At 40.7% G+C, this 23,343-nt stretch overlaps 1 protein-coding gene across 5 annotated transcripts in view; it reads right to left on the minus strand.

The window, feature by feature from the left end:
• Positions 1–23,343, minus strand: part of CSMD1 (CUB and Sushi multiple domains 1) — a 2,034,404-nt gene that overhangs the window by 149,320 nt on the left and 1,861,741 nt on the right. For all 5 annotated transcript variants that reach the window (XM_031669914.1, XM_031669913.1, XM_031669915.1 and 2 more), the window contains 5 exons: positions 17,991–18,168; positions 16,917–17,062; positions 16,059–16,139; positions 14,881–14,994; positions 4,936–5,124 (listed from right to left, as the gene is read on the minus strand). In XM_031669914.1, coding sequence (XP_031525774.1) covers positions 4,936–5,124; positions 14,881–14,994; positions 16,059–16,139; positions 16,917–17,062; positions 17,991–18,168 — 708 coding nt within the window. The remainder of the gene's footprint in view (positions 1–4,935; positions 5,125–14,880; positions 14,995–16,058; positions 16,140–16,916; positions 17,063–17,990; positions 18,169–23,343) is intronic.

Below are 23,343 nucleotides of genomic sequence, written 5' to 3' on the forward strand. Positions count from 1 at the left end.
CTTCCTCTAGGAGAGGCACAAGTGGAATTGGATGTGGGTGAAACTTCCAAATTTACCTATACACATTGCTTCTTTATAAGACAAGGGCCTAAAGTAAATTTGACAAAGGCCTGAAATGCATATCTAGTTTTTTCATTCTTCACCTGTCTGTCTATGGTATTTGAAATTATTTTTAAAACACTGAGACAACACAGTTAATACTGAATGTATAGGTAAGAAAAGAAAGCACAGTGGAGAGTCACCCGGCATCGCCCTCGTCACCATAACCCAAAGCCATTTATCAGGAGAAACTGCTTCATGGCACTGGAGCTGCCAACGACGCTACTCTGTCAATGAGCCCAACACGATCTCATCCTCGTAAACGCGCTCATGGCATTTTGCATTTCACAGTTCACTCCTAGGGAACACACTATGGACTGAGAGAAGGCGGCTCTTGCTGTTGTTCATAATACAAATGCTATGAAGTAAAGTGACACCTGTCTTTGTTGTTACACATAAAATTTGATTTGTGCAAAGATGCTGAGAAACCACACTCCACTCCCTGTGGAACTCCCAGTCAGAGCAGTTCTCATGATTTGTTTCAAGTAAGACTGTTATGGACTATACTGGGTCCCCCTCAAATTTACACATTGAAGTCCTAACCCTCAGGACTTGGAAATGCGACTTGAAAGAGAGAGAGGGAGGGTCCCTGAAGACATAACTAAGGTTAAATGAGGCAGTATGGGTAGGTCTAATCCAATATAACTGGTGTCTTTCTAAGAAAAGGAGATTAAGACAGTCACACCCTGAGTGGGGGCCACATCTGCAAGCCTGGGAGGGAGGCTTGGAGGAGAGTCCTGCCCTGCCCACCCCATGAGCTTCAAGATTCAGCATTCAGAACTGTGTGAACAGAAATTTCTGTTGAGGCCGGGCGCAGTGGCTTACACGTGAAATCCCAGCACTTTGCGAGGTAGAGGCGAGTGGATCACCTGAGGTCAGAAGTTCGAGACCAGCCTAGCCAATATGATGAAACCCCATCTCTACTAAAAATACAAAAAATTAGCTGGACGCAGTGGCAGGGTCCTGTAATCCCAGCTACTCAGGAGGCTGAGGCAGGATAATTGTTTGAACCTGGGAGGTGGAGGCTGCAGTGAGCCGAGGTTGTGCCATTGCACTCCAGCCTGGGCAACAAGAGCGAAATTCTGTCTCAAAAAAAAAAAAAGAAAAGAGTCTGTTGAAGCCACTCAATTTATGGCACTTTGTCATGGCAGCCCTAGGAAAGAAGTATGAAACAAACAAACGAACAAAAAACCACAACCCAAAACTAGCATATTAAATAACTGGGCAACACTGACTTTGGTCAGAGTGAAGGAGGAGGAGAAGAAATGACATTAATAGTTCTCGCTGTGAAAAACGCCATGGCTAAACTTCCTGGGAGATGCCCCAAAAGAGTGGCTTGTATTTCATAATCAAAGACAGAGTGTGTTTGGTATGTTGGTTTGCTTATTTGGTGTTTAAAAGGATAATGTATGTTCTGAGATAAAATGCCACTGGGAAATTAATTAACCTGAATTTGTGATGTTTTGAAATGTCGTTTTTAATGACAGAACTCAAGATTAAGTTTTTTTTTTTTTTTTTTTTTTTCTTTTTTGAGACAGAATCTTGCTCTGTCTCCCAGGCTAGAGTGCAATGGTTCAATCTCGGCTCTTTACAACTTTTGCCTCCCAGGTTCAAACGATTCTCCTGCCTCAGCCTCCTGGGTAGCTGGGATTACAGATGCCCGCCACCATGCCCAGCTAATTTTTGTATTTTTTAGCAGTTAGACACGGTTTCGCCATGTTGGCCAGGCTGGTCTCGAACTCCTGACCTCAGTGATCCAGTCACCTTGGTCTCCTGAAGTGCTGGGATTACAGGCGTGAGCCACCAAGTCTGGCCAATTATAGGTATTCTTAATCCAGCATCTGAACCCTCATTACGTTCTATCTGTTCTCTTTGTCTAAAATGTAACTAACCTTCTAGAAAGACTAGTCTTTAAAAGCACACATTCAAATTGGCATGTGCAGAAAAACAGCACAGCAGTAAAGGAAGGTATCCATTTCTGTTACCAAAATGGAAACTAAGTATTCTACCAGTGTACACTGTAATTTTAATTTTGACAGTCTTCTCAATCGAGTTTCATTATGATTAAAACACTGTGTTTTAAAAAGCATTATGGGATATCCACTACTTAAGCCACAGAGAGTAATATACGCTTGAGATAATAAAGTCTAAAATCAATATATTCAACAACATGTTTTTTGGTCAACCTATGAACTATAAAAGAGCCTGTCTTACAAAAAAAAAAGAGAGATACGAACCTGACATTTACTGCAACAAAAATGTCATTGCTTAAAAAAATTCATATAAAACTCTAACCTTTCACTTTGCAGAAAAAATTTTAAGACCAGAACAATCCTAGTCATTGATCTCTGATAATTTTGACAGCAAGTATTATGCTATTGTCTCTAATGTCTATTTTGCCTGTTGTTTATAATGGCTATGATCTGTCCAAATTTGTAGGAGATCAAATTGCAAGCCATGAGTGCATAAATTATTGATAAATATTTTGCTCCTGAAAGTAAGAGACTTAAAAGCACGGCCAGCTATATTTCAGTTCAACTACTGTGAAACGAAAGAACATGCGTAAGTTCAAAATAATTATTTAAATATATTTTTATGTCCTTTGTAGGGATATATATGTCTATATATACACAAACACAGACATGCAGCCTGTGGGGCTGGATACTCTACATTTTAATTTTCGCATAATACCTAATAGGCCTCAAATGGAGTTTACCTCCCTTCCTCCTCAACAAGAGAAACCCCCCTTTTTTTTTTTTTTTGAGACGGAGTCTTGCTCTGTCGCCCAGGCTGGAGTGCAGTGGCCGGATCTCAGCTCACTGCAAGCTCCGCCTCCCGGGTTGATGCCATTCTCCTGCCTCAGCCTCCCGAGTAGCTGGGACTACAGGCGCCGCCACCGCGCCCGGCTAGTTTTTTTTTTTTTTTTTTTGTATTTTTTTAGTAGAGGCGGGGTTTCACCGTGTTAGCCAGGATGGTCTCGGTCTCCTGACCTCGTGATCCGCCCGTCTCGGCCTCCCAAAGTGCTGGGATTACAGGCTTGAGCCACCGCGCCCAGCCGAGAAACCCCATTTTTATACTTGCCTAATGAGTTCCTTCTCTCTACTCTACAGACTAAAGTAAAAGTTGTAAATAATGCGTGTTTGTTTTACTATACATATTAAAAAAGCCATGCTCTGAAAATAAAAATACTGCTCTCCAGTTCTCTGTTTCTATAAATAAAAATGTGAGTTTAATTTCCAAGTTATTAATTCATTTTTGAAAATACATTGATTCAGTGATGTCTATCCACACAAGCAATTTGATTCGTCACCTCAGTAAAGTGAATACAAACACACATCAAATCAATTAGAATCATTTATTTTTCTCACTGAATTGACTGTTATTTATCTGAACTCAACGACAAATCTGTCAAAATATGTGAAAACCCTGTTATTATGTACAGCCATAATTGTATCTGGTCTAATTTTCTGGGCTATGATGGTTTTACACAAAGAGAAATATTAACATTCCTTCCATTTCAAATTGACAATTCAACCACATATTACTTTTAATCATATCACTGCTAAAATTTTTATTCAAATTGCATAAAATCATACGACTATTGTTGAAAACATATTGCACGTGTTCAGTTAACCATATTTCACCATTTTAAAGAATCACACTTTAAAAACTCCTGTAGCGTTTCTCATCTAGAAATCTCTGTGAGCCATTATTTTTACTTATTTCTAGTAAAATAATGATTAAAATACCTCTAGGCCTAAGTTTCCTAAAATATCTTGTGAATTGATATTACATATAGGAGAGAGAGAAAGAGCTATTGAGATCATCTTCTCTAAACCACCATGTGAAAAAATTAAGTGGCTCACGCCTGTAATCCCAGCACTTTGGGAGGCCACGGCAGGCGGATCACGAGGTCAGGAGATCGAGACTATCCTGGCAAACATGTGAAACCCCATCTCTATTAAAAATACAAAAAATTAGCCGGGCGTAGTGGTAGGCGCCTGTAGTCCCAGCTACTCGGGAGGCTGAGGCAGGAGAATGGTGTTAACCCGGGAGGTGGAGTTTGCAGTGAGCCGAGATCGTGCCACCGCACTCCAGCCTGGGCGACAGAGCGCGACTCTGTCAAAAAAAAAAAAAAAAAAAAAAAATTAAATAACGGTTAAAGAAAATTCGGTACACTTTCAGGGTGTCTTGCTTAGTATTCTAACTGTTTGAAAAGCGACAATGTTAACAATTGTGTGGTTTGGCTGTGTCTCCTCCCAAATCTCTTCTTGGATTGTATCTCCCACAATTCCCTCGTGTGGTGGGAAAAACCTGGTGGGAGGTCACTGAATCATGGGGGTGGGTCTTTCCCATGCTGTTGTCCTGATAGCAAGTCCCACAAAATCTGATGGTTTTAAAAACGGGATTTTTCCCTGCACAAGCTCTCTCTCACGCGTGCACGTCTGCTCTTGCTCTCTCTCTCTCTCTCAGGACTGCCACCATCCATGTAAAATGTGACTTGCTCCTCCTTGCCTTCCACCATGATTGTGAGGTCTCCCCAGCCACGTGGAACTGTGAGTCCATTAAATCTCTTTTTCTTCCTAGGCTTAGGTATGCCTTTATCAGCAGCATGAAAATGGACTAATACAGCACAACAATCATATGGTAATGTTTTACAGACCACTTGATCTCTTGAGAATGTACAACCCCAAACTAGTTTCTTTCGTGTTTGCTTTGGGAAAACATAAGTTAACTCAAGAGTATATTCAAGTCTTTATGTTACTAAAACATCGTAATAGTGTTTTTATGAATGATACCGAGGTCACTGATAATACAAAGATTAAAGAAACTTACCATCAAACACTTCCAGTGCATCAAATTGCTTTTCACTTTGAAATGTGTCCACAAAGATGGTAATGTTGTAGTTGGGTTCCACTTTAATACTCCAAGAGCAAGTCTGGGAGTTAAAATAATTACCAGGATACCCTGGACTGAGAATGACTCCCGATGATCCAGTCCGGACTTCATTTGCTGGGCATTGGGCTGGAGAGAAAAGTACCAGCAAAGGTTTGCTTTAATAAAATGATTCCAACTTCCATAGGATAGTTTCTATCCCTTTATAAACAAGCCAGTGAAAGGAAAAAGCTATCTTATTGAGCTCTGGCCAAATTTAATGCCGGTTGCAAACACAGAGGGAGAGCAACATTGAATAATCATGAGAATTGTGCATCTTTCTCTTTGCAGTTCTCTCCACTCAGCCTGCACACTCCTTCGGCCCCTGCATCTCCCACACACCTTAATTTAGGGTAGGTGCATCATGGATTTCATTATACAATGCAAGATTTCCTAACTCTACTACAAAGAAGAACCTCACCATTTCAAAATAGTATTACAGAAATACAGTGAAATGTTATGCAATAAGAAAAGAAAACTTATATTTATCTTGGCTTTAAATATACAGTAGTACCCCCTTATCCTCAGGGATATATTCCAAGAGTCCCAGTGATGCCTGGTGCTGCAGACAGTCCAAAATCCTATGGATCCTGCGTTTCTGGCACAATCACATTATACAGGGCAATGGATATGCTGGACAAAGGTGGGATTCATGCCCTGGGTGAGACATAGCCCAGGGATGACGACAGATTTCTTCATGCTAATTGGAACAGTGCAAAAATTTAAATGTGCTATTTCTGGAATTTTTCATTTAATATTTTCAGATTGTGCTTGATCACAGGTAACTGAAATTGCAGAAAGGGAAACCTCGGATCGGGGGTTGGGGGGACTACTATACTTAGCATAGTAATATTTAAACGTTGGATGTGATTGCTCAGGACCCTGGGAAGAGGAAGAATTAGAGACCTGGTCTCAATCCCACGTGGGACACCTCAGCAGGAGCCCTGATTCCTAAAGGATGAATTAATTGTAAATGCATTATGAAGATACTGTGGATACATCATATCTTTTCTCCTCTTGCTTTTTAAAAAAATTATTATTCAACTACTTCCAGTTTAATCAACATAAAAATAATCTGCAGAGATCTGGACATGCAAAACAAAACACCAGAGTCTCCTAATTAGTAAGTTCTCTCATCACTAAATTATCTTCCAGAAATAGGTTGTGCATAAAACTATTAAAGGAAATTTTTTTCTATTATTGGTAATGGTTCATAAATAAAAAAGGTATATCAAAATTACTTGTAGAGTGCTGAGAGTTCTATAATCACCTTTTCCTTAATGAAAAAGAACTTTTGTTAAATTTATTTACTGAGTTATCGCCTTTTAACTAGTTAAATGTGTGCTATTTATACATACATTTCAAGATAGAAACTTGTCACACAGATGAGCGAAGCTTAGGTTATGTGTTTTTATTCAAGTAACTGCCTTCTGAAAGGTAATTTATTTCCTATTTTCTTCCATTTATCTTAGTATTCTAATTAAGATCTATTTTAAAATTTAGAAAATGTTTAGACATAAGACCACCAATCATAAAACATTTCATAGAACTCTTTAAATAACATGTATTTTAGGTGAGATTTAAAAAAATATTTACAATGATAAATTAATGGCAATCATATAAACTAAAATAATCCTAATCAGAACACACAGATTGAAATAACTGAGTTAAAGGTATAATTTTCCTCTGTGATGGCAGCCTCATCACTTTGTAACATACACGATGCCCATTCAAAGTTAATGTGATATTTTAAGAAAGAAAAAATAATGAAATTAGGGTTCGTGCCTGTGTGTATCTGTGCAGGCCAGGACCTCAAGTTTTAGAAGCTCCACAGACCTGCCTTGACTTTGCAATACAGGGCTTTTCTTGGCTCTAAGTAGAGGGTAATAATAGCTCCCCCTCAGGGTTCTAATTAGAGCCAATATATGCAATTTTTTTTTTTTTTTTTAAATCTAAAGCACTATGTGGGCAGAAACTGTTGTAAGGACTAGGGATGATCACATCACATGCCTACCTTTTCATAACTGTTAGGGACAAACTGCCCCAAAAAACTTCTTGGCACTGTTGACACTCCCCACAAACCCCTCTGTACTGCCCACCCCTCCCCTGAATGCCCTGCACTTCTTCTCCGTGCTGTTCACCCTTCCCCCAAGCCTCTTTACATTTCCTTTTTTTCTTTTTTTTTTTTTTTTTTTTTGAGACGGAGTCTCGCTCTGCCGCCCAGGCTGGAGTGCAGTGGCCGGATCTCAGCTCACTGCAAGCTCCAACTCCCGGGTTCACGCCATTCTCCTGCCTCAGCCTCCCGAGTAGCTGGGACTACAGGCCACCTCGCCTGGCTAGTTTTTTGTATTTTTTAGTAGAGACAGGGTTTCACCATGTCAGCCAGGATGGTCTCGATCTCCTGACCTCGTGATCCGCCCATCTCGGCCTCCCAAAGTGCTGGGATTACAGGCTTGAGCCACCGCGCCCGGCCGCCTCTTTACATTTCTAAGCCTTATCCAAGTGCTGAGGAGAAGCCAGCAGACTTCACTCATCAGACCTTACTACAATAAGCAAACCCTAATTACAAACCATCCAGACCACACAGAGGGAGGTCGTGAGAAGCATGAACAAACTTTACCTACACCCTCCTCTAAGTTCCTTCCTCTAGCTGCTACCATAAACGTCACAAGGTAATATATGGCAAAGTTAACCAACAAACAACCCCAGGGTCTCTCTCCCCCATATAAACCCCTCATTCTGTAAGCTCAGGGCTGCCTCCTCTGTCTGTGGTGGAGAGCTGGCAGGTTCGATAAACTTACTCACCTGACTTTGGGTCTATTTGTCCTTTCTCTCGGCTGACCTCATACTAACACAAAAATGCTACCAGACGGCGTCTCAGTTTGTGGGATTACACTTGAAAAATAGTTAGCCAATCTCTCCGCCCAGTGTTTTTATGAGGACTGAGATTTTGTAACTGCAGCTATAGTTATCAGATGACATTGGAACTTCAGGCCATCTGGAAGTAAGAAACCTTTACCGAGTTGCTAAAATCCACCTGAGAAACTATTTGCACATCCTGGAGTTTGACAGCAATGCAGTGATCTAACCCAGAAGTAGCATTTTAAGCATAGCCGTTCTTATTCCTGTTATATTTGAAATGCTGATTTGGTTTCTTAGGAAAGACAAAATGAAAATATAAGCAATTTGTTATATAATTCCCATTAGTTTACAGAGGACCCCCAGTTTCTACAATTCTCTCCGACCTAAAGAGGTAGGAAGTAATTGGTAGAGAATTTGTACCATTTTCCATTTGTATCATTTATCATTTGTATCACTTTTCTTACAACATTTAGCAATAGTTTTTTGAGTTATACATATTGTTTTCAAAATTCATTTGGGTTTTTTTTGGTGTTTTGAGGTTTTGTTTTGTTTTAGTTTTTTTTTTTTTTTTTGAGACGGAGTCTCGCTCTGTCCCCCAGGCTGGACTGCAGTGGCCGGATCGAAGCTCACTGCAAGCTCCGCCTCCCGAGTTTCCGCCATTCTCCTGCCTCAGCCTCCCGAGTAGCTGGGACTACAGGTGCCCACCACCTCGCCCGGCTAGTTTTTTGGATTTTTTAGTAGAGAAGGGGTTTCACTGTGTTAGCCAGGATGGTCTCGATCTCCTGACCTCGTGATCCGCCCGTCTCAGCGTCCCAAAGTGTTGTTTTGTTTTTTAATTTGTTTGTTTGAGAAGGGTCTCACTCTGTCACCCAAGCCAGGCTGGACTGCAGTGGCAGGATCACGGCTCACCACAGCCTTGACCTCCCAGGCTCAAGCGATCCTCCCATCTCAGCTGCCCGAGTAGCTGGGACTACAGGCACACACCACCACTCCTGGCTAATTTTTGTATTTTTATTTTAGATATATTGTTTTGCCATGTTGCCCAGGCAGGTCTCCAACTCCTGGGCTCAAGCGATCCTTCCCCCTCAGCCTCCACCGTGCTCGGACTAAGAGGCATTTGGATGTGTTCATCCATGAGCAAAAATGGTTTTGTTTGTTTTCTTGTGTTTCTTCTGCTCTTTCATATGGAACCGCTCCTTCTGCTCAGTGTTATAAACTGTTGCGTGGAGCAATACCCACTTGGAATGGGAGGGCTTAAAGGGACTACAGTGTGATCCTATAGCTGAGACATTTATTTCTTAGCAGCAATCACACATTAGAAAACAATTGTGTCTCCACTTGAGAATCTGGGAAGCCTCTCACCATAGGGGCGCACCTGCTTAGAGCGTCTGTCAAAAACACACCTGAAAACCTGCCTCTCTCAGACACCACCCGTGCTTTGAGCTATCATCCTTCTGCACAATGTTAGTGCCCCAGCATTTTTTAAAAGAAAAATAAAATGTGAGGCTTAAAACCCAAAGCATCTTATTCAGTGCATCTCATAGGCCTTCAGCAAAAGTAATAGGAGATGAGGATTAGTACTCTAAGATTAATAACATAAATTGGGATTTATGAGTAACTAAGATTAATTCTTAAAAGCACCCATAGGTATGATGGAATTGGAGAAGGCGAGTCCTCTGTGAACGAGGGGAAAGGCTGCCCCAGGACCCTTGCGACGCCTGCTGTTATCCATCACACAGAAGGAAGCCGGAGCTGGGCAGCAGCGGTTTTTATGTCGCCTCCGTCTGCTGCTTTCCCAAATGGTCATTATCAGAAGGTCACTGAATCTCCTTAATGTTCATTGAAAATGCATGTTTTTTTTTTTTTTTTTTTTCTAAAGAGATGAATATTCTAAAAACTATTGAAGTATCCCCCATGGTCCACAGGATGAAGAAACCTGACTTTGAAGACCTTTAAAGTCAGGTCCTAGTTTAGGTTTCCAGCCTGATTTAATTTACTACTTCTTCCCCCAAAACACCCTAAGAGCAAGCAGTAGGAAGCCATCCCCTCCTTTTTCCTCAACGTTGCACCCTTCTTTGTGTTTTCAAACCTGCCTCTCTTTGTTATTAATTCTCTTCACTTTTTGAAACACTTCTTTTTTCCTTAACAGGAGAAAAGCCACTTCTGTGACGTCTCTTACTCAGGTTTTTCTGCATTAAGATGAGTGTCCAGCACAGTAACATCTTCAAAGAACAATGCACGCTCCTTGTTTCCCTAAAATTGGTGATAATTTTCTTTTTCTCTTCTTTTTTCTTTAACAGAGTCTTGCTCTGTCGCTCAGGCTGGAGTGCAGTGACGCAATCTCGGCTCACCGCAACCTCCGCATCCGAGGTTCAACCGATTCTCCAGCCTCAGCCTCCAGAGCAGCTGGGATTACAGACGCCCGCCACCACATCTGGCTAATTTTTGTATTTTTAGTAGAAATGGGGTTTCACCATGTTGGCCAGGCTGGTCTCAAACTCCTGACCTCAGGTGATCCTCCCGCCTCAGCCTCCCAAAGCGCTGGGAGGGTGATAATTTTCAAAACACAACTTCTAAAAGTGTGGTTATGACATTTGAAGAATATAGACTAATAGCTAAAATAATTTTTCTGAAGAATTTATTGGGAGACGGGCCCCCACTTGAGCACAATCAAATCAATCGAATAGTAGAAAAGTTACTTAAAGAGACAATAATTAAGTGCTTCAGTGATTCAGGATTTGGGAAGAGACATCTGGGGTCCTATTTCCTGTTTGTTTTCAAATGATGAGCCATTTAGAGAACGACAGCTAAGATCACTCTCCGTTTGTCTTCAGCAAATTGACCCGTGACTTGAAAGAGAAGAGAACGAGGTGATCCTGTGTGCCTCCTGAGGAGTGGAGTGGGGTGTGGGGACCTTTGAGGTGAGTGAAAGTTGGTGAAGTTTGTCTGCAGAACACTCCCTGTAAATGTCTGTGACGACTGAGGAGATTTAGAGAATAACGCACATGTTGTGTTGATTTCGACATGTGCCACTTAAAGATGGGACAGGCTGTGAGAAATGCATCTTTAGGGGATCACGGCACCACGCAAAGATAACAGCATGCACTTCAGCGGCAGGCCAGTCTCACGAACGCAGGCCTCCATAACAACTGTGTCAGTACTAACGGAGTGTTCCAGTTAGACATTAAAAGCTGAAAGAGCCAGCGCCTTTATACAAAGACTGGAACAGAGTGTTCCAGGCAAATATTAAAAGCTGAAAGAGCCAGTGCCTTTATCCAAAGCCTGGAAGGTAACAAAGAGTTTCCCCAGGCTTCTCCTGGGCCTTGAAGCATGACCAGGTAACAAAGGAATTCTTCACAGGACCCTTTTAGGATTCAACAAGTTTTATTAGCAGCCTGAAGAAACTCCCCAGACCTCCACAAACAAGTTTATCGGGGTCTACAGGAACACCCCAAACCTGTGTGATTTAACAGGAGACAAAACAAGGCTAATCACCCCAGCACTGGACCCACTTAGATTCAGTAAACTTACTGAGGCTCCAGAGGAAGGTCTTCAGGACTCAGACCTTAGTTATACATTTTAAAAAGTTAATCACTTATGTCTTTAAATAAATGCACACTTACACATAGACATATAGCTTAGGAGGTATAAAAGCTCTAAAAAACTTTGTAATTTTGAGTTGATCTGGTGATAATTTCCAGTCTTTCTCCCTGTAACCAGTTATAGAAATAAAAACTCTCTTCCTCCTCAGTTCATCTGCATCTTGTTATTGGGCCATGAAAAATAACAGCCCCACCCTCAGTCTGGTCCAGGAACACTTACACACACCCAGATGGTACAGCCTGCTACACAATGAAGCCATATGGTGTAGCCTATTGCTCCGAGACGACACACCTGCACAGCATGAGACTGTACTGAAGACTGTAGGCAACTGGAACACAAGGGTAAGTATTCTCGCATCTGAACACGTCTCAACATGGAAAAGGTAATGCGTTGCCCCGTAGCACTGTGACTGCTAGACGTCACTCAGTGGTGGGAATTTTCAGCTTCATTATAATTTACAGGACCACATTTATCTACACGGTCTGTCATGGATAAATGTCATGCAATGCATGATTGTTCTCTGTTCTTAGCTTGTCATGAATTAAACATCATTTAAATAAGAACTAGGTTCATCTGGAGAGGACACCCTAATCAAATTCCTTTTTTAAAATTATTTTTTAAATGACGTGGTTTTGCTCTTGTTGCCCAGGCTGGAGTGCAATGGAACAATCTTGGCTCACTGCATCCTCCACCTCCCAGGTTCCAGTGATTCTCCAGCCTCAGCCTCCCGAGTGGCTGGGATTACAGGCATGTGTCACCACGCCTGGCTAATTTTGTATTTTCAGTAGAGATGGGGTTTCTTCATGTTGGGCAGGGTGGTCTTGAACTCCTGACCTCAGGTGATCTGCCTGCCTTGGCCTCCCAAAGTTCTGGGATTACAGGTATGAGCCACTGCGCCTGGCCAAAATTCCCTGTTTTTAGAGAAGCACATTTGATACATACGTATGCCTTTCTTCTCTTCTCAGCTAAGATCACCTTTACTTAAAGTCGTCTATTCTGAGAAACTTGAGGCTTTGTTTGTTGGGATTAAAATGTACCTTAAAAAATGCAAAGGTTTGCCAGAGTTCATTTTTATATAGAATGGCAGACGATGAACACTTTTTATATCCCCCCACCTTGAGGAAAGAACCCATATATAGACCATTGTTGCTCCTGGAAGATGGCACAGACGTTGGCTTTTTTCTAAGAAGATAATGACTTTGGTCCTGACTTTGCACCCAATGCAATCTCCACTTCTAAGTAAGGCAACCTAGAGGCATGGATTTTGATGACTTCCACAGCCTGTGGTCTGCTGAGCATTTAAACAGACAAGCAGGCTAAGGGTCTGGCGCTCTGCTCAAGTAGTGGTTTCCTGTAATCAATGGCTCTCATGTAGATACAACTTTAACGTTAATATTTTTTCAAAAAAAATCCAAGTTATTATGGATATTTGGTAATAATTCATTGCAAAATGTATGCCAATTTTTCTTCAGATGTAAAAGACTGTTTCTCTCTTTCAGGGTGCCTGGAATCCTGCCTCATTCCAGAATGAGAACGCACAAAGTTATCAGATCTTTTTTTTTTCTTTTTTCTTTTTTTTTGAGACAGAGTTTTGCTCTGTCTCCCAGGCTGGAGTGCAATGGCACGATCTCGGCTCACTGCAACCTCCATCTCCCGGGTTCAAGCAATTCTCCTGACTCAGCCACTCAAGTAGCTGGCTGCGCTACTCGAGTAGATTACAGGCATGCACCACCATGCCTGGCTATTTTTAGTAGAGACAGGGTTTCTCCATGTTGGTCAGGCTGGTCTCGAACTCCCAACCTCAGGTGATCCGCCCACCTTGGCCTCCCAAAATGCTAGGATTACAGGCATGAGCCACCGCGCTCGGCCAGTTATCAGACCTTTGAAGAGGAGCCATTCACAGGTGTGAGCATCTGCAAAACCATTGCCAAGTTGATAGTTTTGCAAGGAAAACTTCCTTTTACAGGGAAGGCAGTTAACATTATAAAACACTCCAAAAGATAAATTCATTTAATATTCACTGAGTCTTTACCACAATCTCAAAAATACAGCAGATAAATCATCCTCTCTGTGCACAATGCAGGGAAGAGTGATTTGCTCAAAGCTGCCTGATTGACCGACTCTGGCTCCAGGTCCTGCCTTCCTAAATCGTAGGGGCCCTTTGAGCTGCATCACCCACCCTAAGGAATTACAAAAGTTGGATTCCTTGAAAGAGCCGCATTGCTTAAAAGCCCTACATCTGCAGTTCATTATGATTTTGAAGGTATAAAAACTGTGCTAATTTGGAAAGCTTTTTGATAGGTGAACTAATGATGTTTCTGACTTACTTGTGCATTTGAGCTTATGTATAGTTTTTCAAGTCTTTTTTATTCAATGATACTTGAAAGTGGTGTCTATGAAACAATCTTTTAAAAGTAACCTATTTGTCTTCTAATAGATGAAATCAACAGATTCAGCCTTAGTATCTTGTTCTATTATTGTATATTGTCTATTTTCTTGCACATGGTCTACATATGCTAAACACATGTGAGAAAAACATGAAATGTACACATTTCATTGTTTATAAATTTACATCAAAATATTAAACATCAGCTAATTATATGCATGCTAATGCATTTACAGCAAAATGAAGTAATATTCAAAATTTGCCTTGAAATGCATCAAAAATATAGCATAGCTTAATAAATGGCTAGAAAAATAACAGATAGGCATGTGACAAAGGAAATACTTTGTAAGTTTTCTTAGTGGAAGCTAGGTGGTGTATATTAAGGTGTTAAATTATTCCGGTATTAAAATTATTTCAATTTTGCCATATTTGAACATTTACATGATAAACTGCTGTGAGAAACATGATTTCTTATTTGATATGGCCTTGGTTTATTTTCTAGGACTAGCTAAAAGAAAAAGCATCATTGGATATTTCTGTTAGCATGCTAGTTTCATTGCAATGGGATCAGAGCACAGATTAAGTGCAGGCTGGGTGCAGTGGTTCATGCCTGCAATCTTAGCAATTTGGGAAGCTGAGGCAGGGGGATCGCTTGAGTCCAGAAGTTCAAGACCAGCCTGGGTAACATGGTGAAAACCTGTTTATATATATAAAAAATTTTCAAAAATTAGCCAGGCATGGTGGTGCACGCATGTAGTCCCAGTTACTCAGGAGGCTGAGGCAGGAGGATCACCTGAGACGAGGGAAGTTGAGGCGGTGGTGAGCTATGATTGCACCACTGCACTCCCACCTGGGTGACAGAGTAAGACCCTATCTCCAAAATAAATAAAAAATAAATAAATTCACACCTCTACAAAGAAATGCACACCAATACAAACAATACAATTTTCCATGTTGAATAAGTTTATGTAGTTTTAGTATCAAACAGTGCATACCTTCACATGTTGGGAGAGAACCTTCAAACTGCAACTGGGAACTGAGCTTGCAGGTAAGAGTGTCGGTCCCCACCAAGGTGTACCCGGGGTGGCACTGGTACTTCACAAAATCTCCTAGAAGAGTCAATACAACAAACCAGGAATTTGTGTGTGACCTTCTGAGCGTGTGAAGGTGTTACACATATCAGACTACTTAATGAATTAAATCAACTAGCAAATCTTTTTAGAAACTGTGTCTGTATTTATTTTTAGTCTTTTAAAAGTAGTACCATTTTAAGTTCTTAATTTATAAAGATGCTCTATTAAGCTTAGCCGATATTAGTACTGAAATGATGGGCCAGCTTTTCTTCCTTGACTGATGCATTCACGTTGGTTCCCCTTCCCCAGTGATTGCAGATGGAAAAATAAAAAAATAAAAAAAAGGAAAATAGATGCTATGGTTTAAGCAAGATTGTAGAATCGAATGGCTTTACAGCATCTATGGAGACTCATGTCTGACCTTGGCCTACTTAGCACAATGTTCCAATTAACTAAGCCAGGGTGAGGACAGCAGAAATCGGGTCACATGGTTTGACCAGTGGTCTGAAACACAGGGCAGAGTTTTATAATTGGGACTGAAAAATCCTGAGTTACAATAATTATACTATAAACATATGCCATCACTGCCTTCTCAGTATGACCAGAAGAGTATTTAATAAATTAGATCATTAATATAAAATGATAAAGCAGAAATCCTAAATATCATCACCAAATATTTTCTCTTATTATATCCCAGTTTCAAGGAAATGCTAATGTTATGTAATCATCCTTTTAGCCACGAATGATTAAGATTTTTCTCAAGTGCATGAATGTGTCCCCCTAACTAAATGCAGATATCTGCCCAAGTCTGTCTAGCAAATACGATTAGCAAATGTCGTAGAGGAAAAAAATGTTCAAAATGACATCAAAATTCAAATGGCAAAACAAAAAAAAATCATGGTAATGAAGAAGGACAGACATTTTCTATTTGACACATGACCTCTGCATAAGTTCTCAGCAATACTTTAAGGATAGTTTGCTTTTTGTTTTCGTTTTTGTTTCTCTGACTCATTAACTTGTCTGAGTAATGATTACAATGAGAAGTGGGTGTAAAAAAATGTCGTGTTGAGTTCATGGTATTGTAATGAAGAAAATATTACCTATTTCAAAATCATCATCCTCAGTAAGCATTTCTGCCTGTGGAACCGCTGGGGGAGGTTGACATTTCTTGAGCTGAAATGCTAAATGATTAATGGAAAGAATAATAATAATTGCAATTACACTTGCTGAATAAACACAAGTATTACAAAAATTCACCTGACAGTTGTTATAATGCTTAAGTATGCTGACTGAAATGTCTATATTCATGAATCATAGTTTTATAAAATTCCCAAGCTTCAAATGTTCATATTATTATTTAATGCCAAAAAATAGTTAAAGCCCAAGGAAAAAAGTATACAATTATTTTTTAAAGTATAGCATTTAAAGAAACACACTTTACAGATGTTTGGAATTTTGCAAGAAGAATGACTCAACAGTCAACCTGGCTCTCTGTCCATGTTTAGATTTGCTAACATTTGCCCTGTCCCTTGTCCCAAGGAATTCTGTGGGTGGCAGTGTTCGTGAGAGATAAGTGATTGATTGATAGATGTTCTGCATACCATTTAGAGTGCATTCCCAGGATTATTGGAGGTTTGCTTTCACACCATTTATAGTTACATGACATTTGCTATAACATCTTATCTTGAGACAGGGATGAGTAAATCTATAGAAGGTACCAAATCTCTTTCGATGGTCTTCATCTCAGAGTTTCACTTAGGATACATGTATCTTGGAATAAATCCAAGCTTGATATGATGTGAAAGAATAAAGATATCATTAAACAAAAAAAGGACCACAGGAAACAGTGGCCTCCAATGCAAGAGAATCATATACGCCCTTGGCTGAGTCAGGAAACTTCAGCAGGAAACACCACATGGAATTCTCAGTCTTAATTACCGGAGTGAAAATCAACTGACCGTGGAAATTGAGGACAAAGAAGCCTCCATTTGAAAAGTCGCTGTGGAACTTGAGCAAGACTTGGTTGGTGGAACTATATGCCGTTTCGAGGGCTGTGTTGCCACTGAAAACTCCCAGCTGGGGTGAGTTCTGATCGGGACCGTCCCTAGAAAGACAGAAAGAGGCGGCCGTCTAAGTATATTTACTTCTGAGTGAGATTAATGGAAACTTTGGCTAATGAATTGATTTTTTTTATAAAAGCAATAAAACATATCCACTCTCTGGATACTGTGTTTGTAAACACCAAGATGTTGAATTTCCACAAAGTTGAGGAACCCTCCAGTCTCTGTCTTTCATTAGTGTTCAGCAGGCGCTCAGCACTGGTCAAATGTCAACAGCAGCACGCCTTTCCTCATCCACGTTGCGTGATTTTTGTCATTGTTTCATCAAGCATAAAGGGAGTTTTGTAAGCACTCTTTCTTTTACCAGAAAGAGGTAAAATTGGCCAGTCACGGTGGCTCTCACCTTGAATCCCAGCATTTTGGGAGGCCAAGGTGGACAGATCACCTGCGGTCAGGAGTTCAAGACCAGCCTGGCCAGCATGGTCTTCTGCTTCTACTTGCCCTGGCCACTGGCTTCTGCTCCTGCTTCCACTGTGGGCTCCGACAAGAGTGCAGCCACACCACACACAACATGCACACACACATAACATACACGCCACACACACAGACACCACACACATAAACACACATATAAGCCACACACAGACATACACAACCCACACACACCACACATACACACCTATAGAGACACACATCACACAGATATACCCCACACACACCCACAAACACACATCCTCTACACACACACAGATACAGACACACAGACACAATTCTGCCTATTTCTACCATGCTGCAAAACCCACATGTACTATGTGAAATTGATTCCCTATATCTCTGGATTTCGTTGAATTTCTTCTCTAGTATCTAAGAAGTTTATTCTAAATATGTGCCCTGTATATAAATGGCATATGTATGCTAAGTCAGAATTGTTTATCACGATTACAGATATTTTGACTTGAGAGTTTCTCATACCAAACAGCAATGTAATCGTTCACAGCTTCCGTCTGTAACAGGGTGAAGTTGATGTAAACTCCGTGCCCGGGAGGCACCGTGATGAGCCAAATGCAGTCTTTCAGGATCGGATACTCATCAGGAAAGCCAGGGGAGTAGATGGTGCCATTCTGAGAAGTTACATTGTACCCACAAGGGGCTGCGAAGGAAGCCAAGAAAAAACAAATGCCATACAGCTGATTTTAGAAAGTAGAAAGCTAAATATTTGACTCCAAAGTACCTTAGCCAACATTTTTCCTGAAGGGAAGTAAGTGAGAAATATTTCTGATGACTGTTTTGTCAAAATTACTCTCCTAAAATTTGAAGACCTTAGAAGAATTATATGTCTAAGCTAAGTTATCTCAGTTTTATTTAATATATTCTCCATATCTTCAAAATTCCTTTAGGACAAATTTATTCTTCTATGACTCAAATAAAATCCTTAGTTATCATCTGTGACCTGCTGATAACCCATTCGAGTGTCCAGCACAATGAATTATGGGGAAAGTATTCATAACTATGTAACTGCTTTTTCTAACTCACACTGCTAGACCCTATTTACAAGTCATCTGAAACAGTTTTATGTAAGTCTATTTGCCTTAAAACAAAAACATTATCAATTCTTTACTTATCTTACTTCTTCGGATATACACCTGAAGAAGTAAGATAATGTAATGTAAGATTATGTGAGTGATGTTTTACGGAAGCATTTCCAGTTTTTACAAGTGTTCAACAACTTGAAGAACTACCACAATACCCAATTTATTTTCATTTTTGTTAAGAAATGTATATTTATTATTTTAATGGTAACTATTTTATTTATGGAAAACGACAAGTCCAAGCACTAATGGAATAACCTGAAATATAGTCTTTAATTCAAACATAGTGCATCAAAGTCATAAAACTTTGAACTTTGAAATCAAACCAACAGCTAAGAGGTGTGAGATGAGTGTTCACAACTCTCTTGAACCTTGAAGGGCTGCCAAAGATGGTATAGAATTTAGGTGGAGGAAAAAGGCCCAAATACACAAACAGATAAACAAAAGAAAAGTTTAATAACAAGTGAGAATATACCGTGAGGCAGGATATGATACATTGCTGAACCACTGAACCGCACAGATGTGTATTGATTTGAAAAGAACATTGGATTGAACCTGACTGGAGATTTGGATCCTTTCATCAGAAGAAAGGACTATATGTAGAGACTATTTTAAACGTTTTACAGCATCATTATTATTAAGTGAGGTCTGGAGTCACACAAACCTGGATTTGCAAGCTGGAGAAGCAAATTACCCCTGGGAGCCTCCATTTCTGTAAATTCTATGAGGTCAGGGTCTGGGACACTCCTGAAGCTTGTCATCTGTAACATGGGACCATACGCCGGGCACGGTGGCTCACGCCTGTAACCCCAGCAGTTTGGGAAACTGAGGGGGGTGGATCACCTTAGGTCGGGAGTTCAAGACCAGCCTGGCTAACATGGTGAAACCCCAACTCTACTAAAAATACAAAAATTAGCCAGGCGTGGTGGTGCACACCTGTAATCCCAGGTACTTGGGGGGCTGAGGCAGGAGAATTGCTTCAATCTGGGAGGTGGAGGGTGCAGTAAGCCAAGATTGTGCCATTGCACTCCAGCCTGGGTGACAGAGAGAGTCTCTGTCTCTAATAATAATTAATAATAATAATAATGGGACTATAAACCACGCTGTCCCCATAACAAGCTACTTTGGTCTCCTGTTGGCAGTGCACTTTTCCTCCCTCCAGACGTCGAAGGAGTGTTCACATGCCTTTCTTCTATTTTCTGCCAAGGCAAATTTGTCTCTTCCTTCAAAACTCAATGCCTTGTCACTGCCTTCTTAAAGTCTTTCCTGGTTGCTCTGGCTCTAGAGGTCCAGCATCTGCTCACAGACCACACAGCTCCCACGAGACTGTCAGCCTCTAGGAGACATGGTCTGCGTCTCCTCCTCCCACCCCAGCCGCTACCTCCTTTCATCAGTCCCTATTGTCTAGCTCGGATCGTGATAAACAAATTGATGAATTGATGAATTAGAGAATAACCAGAAAGCACTTTAATAGTAAACTCATAAAACCAATTAGGCTGAAACCCTTTACGAGTGACTCCATGCTATTAATTTAGTGTGGACTTACAATGCTAAGGTTTCCCTTTTGCATTTCTGCTTTTCTAGTTGAATCTTGAAGTTATCTAACCACATTATAGATAGTAGCACCCTTCCTGTTGGGAAAACAAAACAAAAAGCCATCGTTCCCACGTCTTAAAGGGCAAAAGAAATGAGGTGGTGATTTTCTTGGTAGAACACATTCCTGATTCCAATATTCTTTATGCCACTGAATAGCTCTATGACATTGAGCAAGTCAGTGATTCTTGCCATGATTCATCTATGAAATCCAAATAACAAATCTTTTCAATCACTCCCTCAACAAGTATCTACTGAGAGTGTATTATGTACCAGAAAGGGTGCTTGGGGCTGGAGACGCCATAGTGAACCGTGGAGACCCTGTTGCTGCCTTTGTAAAAAGCTTACTGAACAGTGATGAAAAGAGATATTAAGCAAACACTACAGAAGTTTAAAATTCAACGGGTGCAAGTGCTGTGAAGGAAAAGAAGAGACGCTCATCATCACATAAGATAATAACATTCTATCCGTGAGCACACAAAATTCTCTCAAAGCAAAATCCTGTTGCCCTCCCACTGGGTAGTCTAGAGATGAAAAAAAAGAAGACCCTAAAAAAACTGGAGTCGAAATTTCCCCTCTCCTTTTCCTTGGCCTGATCTTTATCTAGTTCCGGAAAGTCTTTAGCCTCCCTGGAGTGGCATCAAAGGCATGCTTGCATTTCCCCAAGTGGTGGCGTCTCACTGAGCTCCGCAGAGACGCGGGCCTGTGATCTGCCTCCGCAGGAAGTGTGCGTGTCTCGGCAGGAAGCGCATCCCCACTGCCTTCCTTTCCCTGGAGGCGGGCTTCAAAGTGGAGTCTGGAGTGAGATGAAGGCGGAAGCTCTGCGTGGAGCACAGCAGGTACCTCCCAGCTCCTCACCTGTCTGCCTGGGAGACTCTGGTCCGAGCCTGACCAGGAAGACAAGCAGCTGGCCATGGCATCAGCAACTGAAAGAGATGAGACACGCATTTCCGTGCTCATGAATACCCGGATGTGCACGTGGGAGAGAGCATTGCGGTGCGAGGCAGTGGAGGAGGGAATTGCTGAAGCTGTTTGCTCATGTATTTTTCCAGAGAATAAGCACATAAAGATAACAAAGCAGCATATTTTGATCCAATTCTAGAGCCAGCAGTCGCTGTGTTCAAAGTGATGGCGGTGATGTCTAACTTGAATGCCATGCCCAATGGCAAACTTGCCCAGGTACCCTGGCGCCACTGACCTCCCCCACAGCACCACTCTCTACCATTGCTTCAAACACCACCGAGGCTTCCCTTCGTTAATTGACATCCCTGAGAAGTGGGAAGGGGGGACTTTTGGTGGTTCACACACACAAAAGTAATAGGTATATGTGACTGACTCCTGCTCAGGTGTGAAGCCAGAGCTAGAAGATACCAGAAAATCAACTGGTGGGCTGGCACACATTGGCAAAGGAGGGCGGAGGTACAAGGAAACATCTCTTTATTGTGCTACCTTTTCCTCTCTTTATGCAATGTGACTTTCTGTGAAGAGAGATGGATAGGGCATATTAAGTGATGTTACATCAAATTAAAATTAAAACAGGCTGGCTGTGTGTGGCTCATAGCTATAATTTCAGCACTTTGGTAGGCTGAGGCAGGAGGATCATTTGAGCCCAGGAGTTTGAGACTAGTCTGGGCAATACAGGGGGATCCCATCTATTAAAAAAAAAACAATAATTTTTTTTTAAAATTAGTCATGCATGGGAGCACATGCCTATAGTCCCAGCCACTTGGGAGGCTGAAGTGGGAGGACTGCTTGAGCCTGGCAGGTCAATGCTACAGTGAGCGGTGATTGCACTACTGCACTCCAGCCTGGGCAACAGACTGAGACCCCATCTCAAATAAATAAAGTAAAAACAAAATAATTTAAATTTTAAAACCTTGAATGTTTGCTAAGAGGCTTATCATTTATAGATGGTTTTCTCTAGAATTATGTTAAGTTTTTTGCCTAAACATTAAGAATATGAAAGAAATTCCATATTAAAAAACTAATAAATATACTTGGCATAAATATTAATATAAAATATAGTAAATATGTTATAATAAATATAAATATATATGTAAATATTTATTAATATAAAAATATCCTGACTCTTAATATATCCAGATACTGAAAGCTTAATCTCCCCTACCGTGTAGGGCACCAGAGTTATTTCTGCCATCATTTTTCTTCCTTCTCTTACTCTGGTTTCCTTAGAGGTATTTTCAGATAAGAAGCCAGAATGCACTCTGTCTTGGAAATTGTCGTTTGGTAATGGAGATTTTAAAAACTGTATTTGTGAATGTAAGTAAGAAAAATAAAGAGACAGAGTTGCATTCTTTACAGTTATTTTTATTCTCTATTACTGGGAAAGATTATTTTCTGTATTTACCAATCAACTTGGTAAGTCTTAATTTCAAAAAGTATGTATGTAATAATACATTGTTTAGCTGGTTGCATTTCTCATGTCAATTTTGCAATAAAATTGTTTTCTGCTTACAAAATCTGTCAAATTCAAAGAAGCTGCTAACATACCTATCACAACATATTACTTACACTAATAATTATCTCCGTCTATGCAGTTCCCCACTATACACATACTAATGCATTTAAGTCAAGTTTGTTATGATAGTGGTTAAGATTTTTTTGATACCTAAAAGTATACTTTTATGCATAAACATTTCAGTTTCTTAAACATATTTTAACAATTATAACCCCATTTTTTTTTTTTTCTTTTTTTGAGATGGAGTTTTGCTCATGTCACCCAGGTTGGAGTGCAATGGTGCTATCTTGGCTCACTGCAACCTCCACCTTCCGGGTTCAAGCAATTCTCCTGACTCAGCCTCCCAGGTAGCTGGGTGCCCGCCACCACGCCTGGCTAATTTTTGTATTTTTAGTAGAGTTGCTTTGCCATGTTGGCCAGGCTGTTCTCAAACTCCTGACCTCAAGTGATCCACCCACCTCGGTCTCCCAAAGTGTTGGGATTACAGGCGTGAGCCACTGCACCCGGCCTCTGTAACCTGTTTTTTTTTTTTTAACTGAGACTTCTGTGTAATTATGTTACTGACAGAAAAATAATGTCTTGAATTTCTCAGGTAACTTTCAGAGACATTTTCTTTCATTTGTTTATTTTCATAGATATCATACTTTCAGATCACAGTTTTTCA

This window comes from Papio anubis, chromosome 8 (genome assembly GCF_008728515.1).
Source record: "Papio anubis isolate 15944 chromosome 8, Panubis1.0, whole genome shotgun sequence".
In the NCBI taxonomy this organism is placed as follows: domain Eukaryota; kingdom Metazoa; phylum Chordata; class Mammalia; order Primates; family Cercopithecidae; genus Papio; species Papio anubis.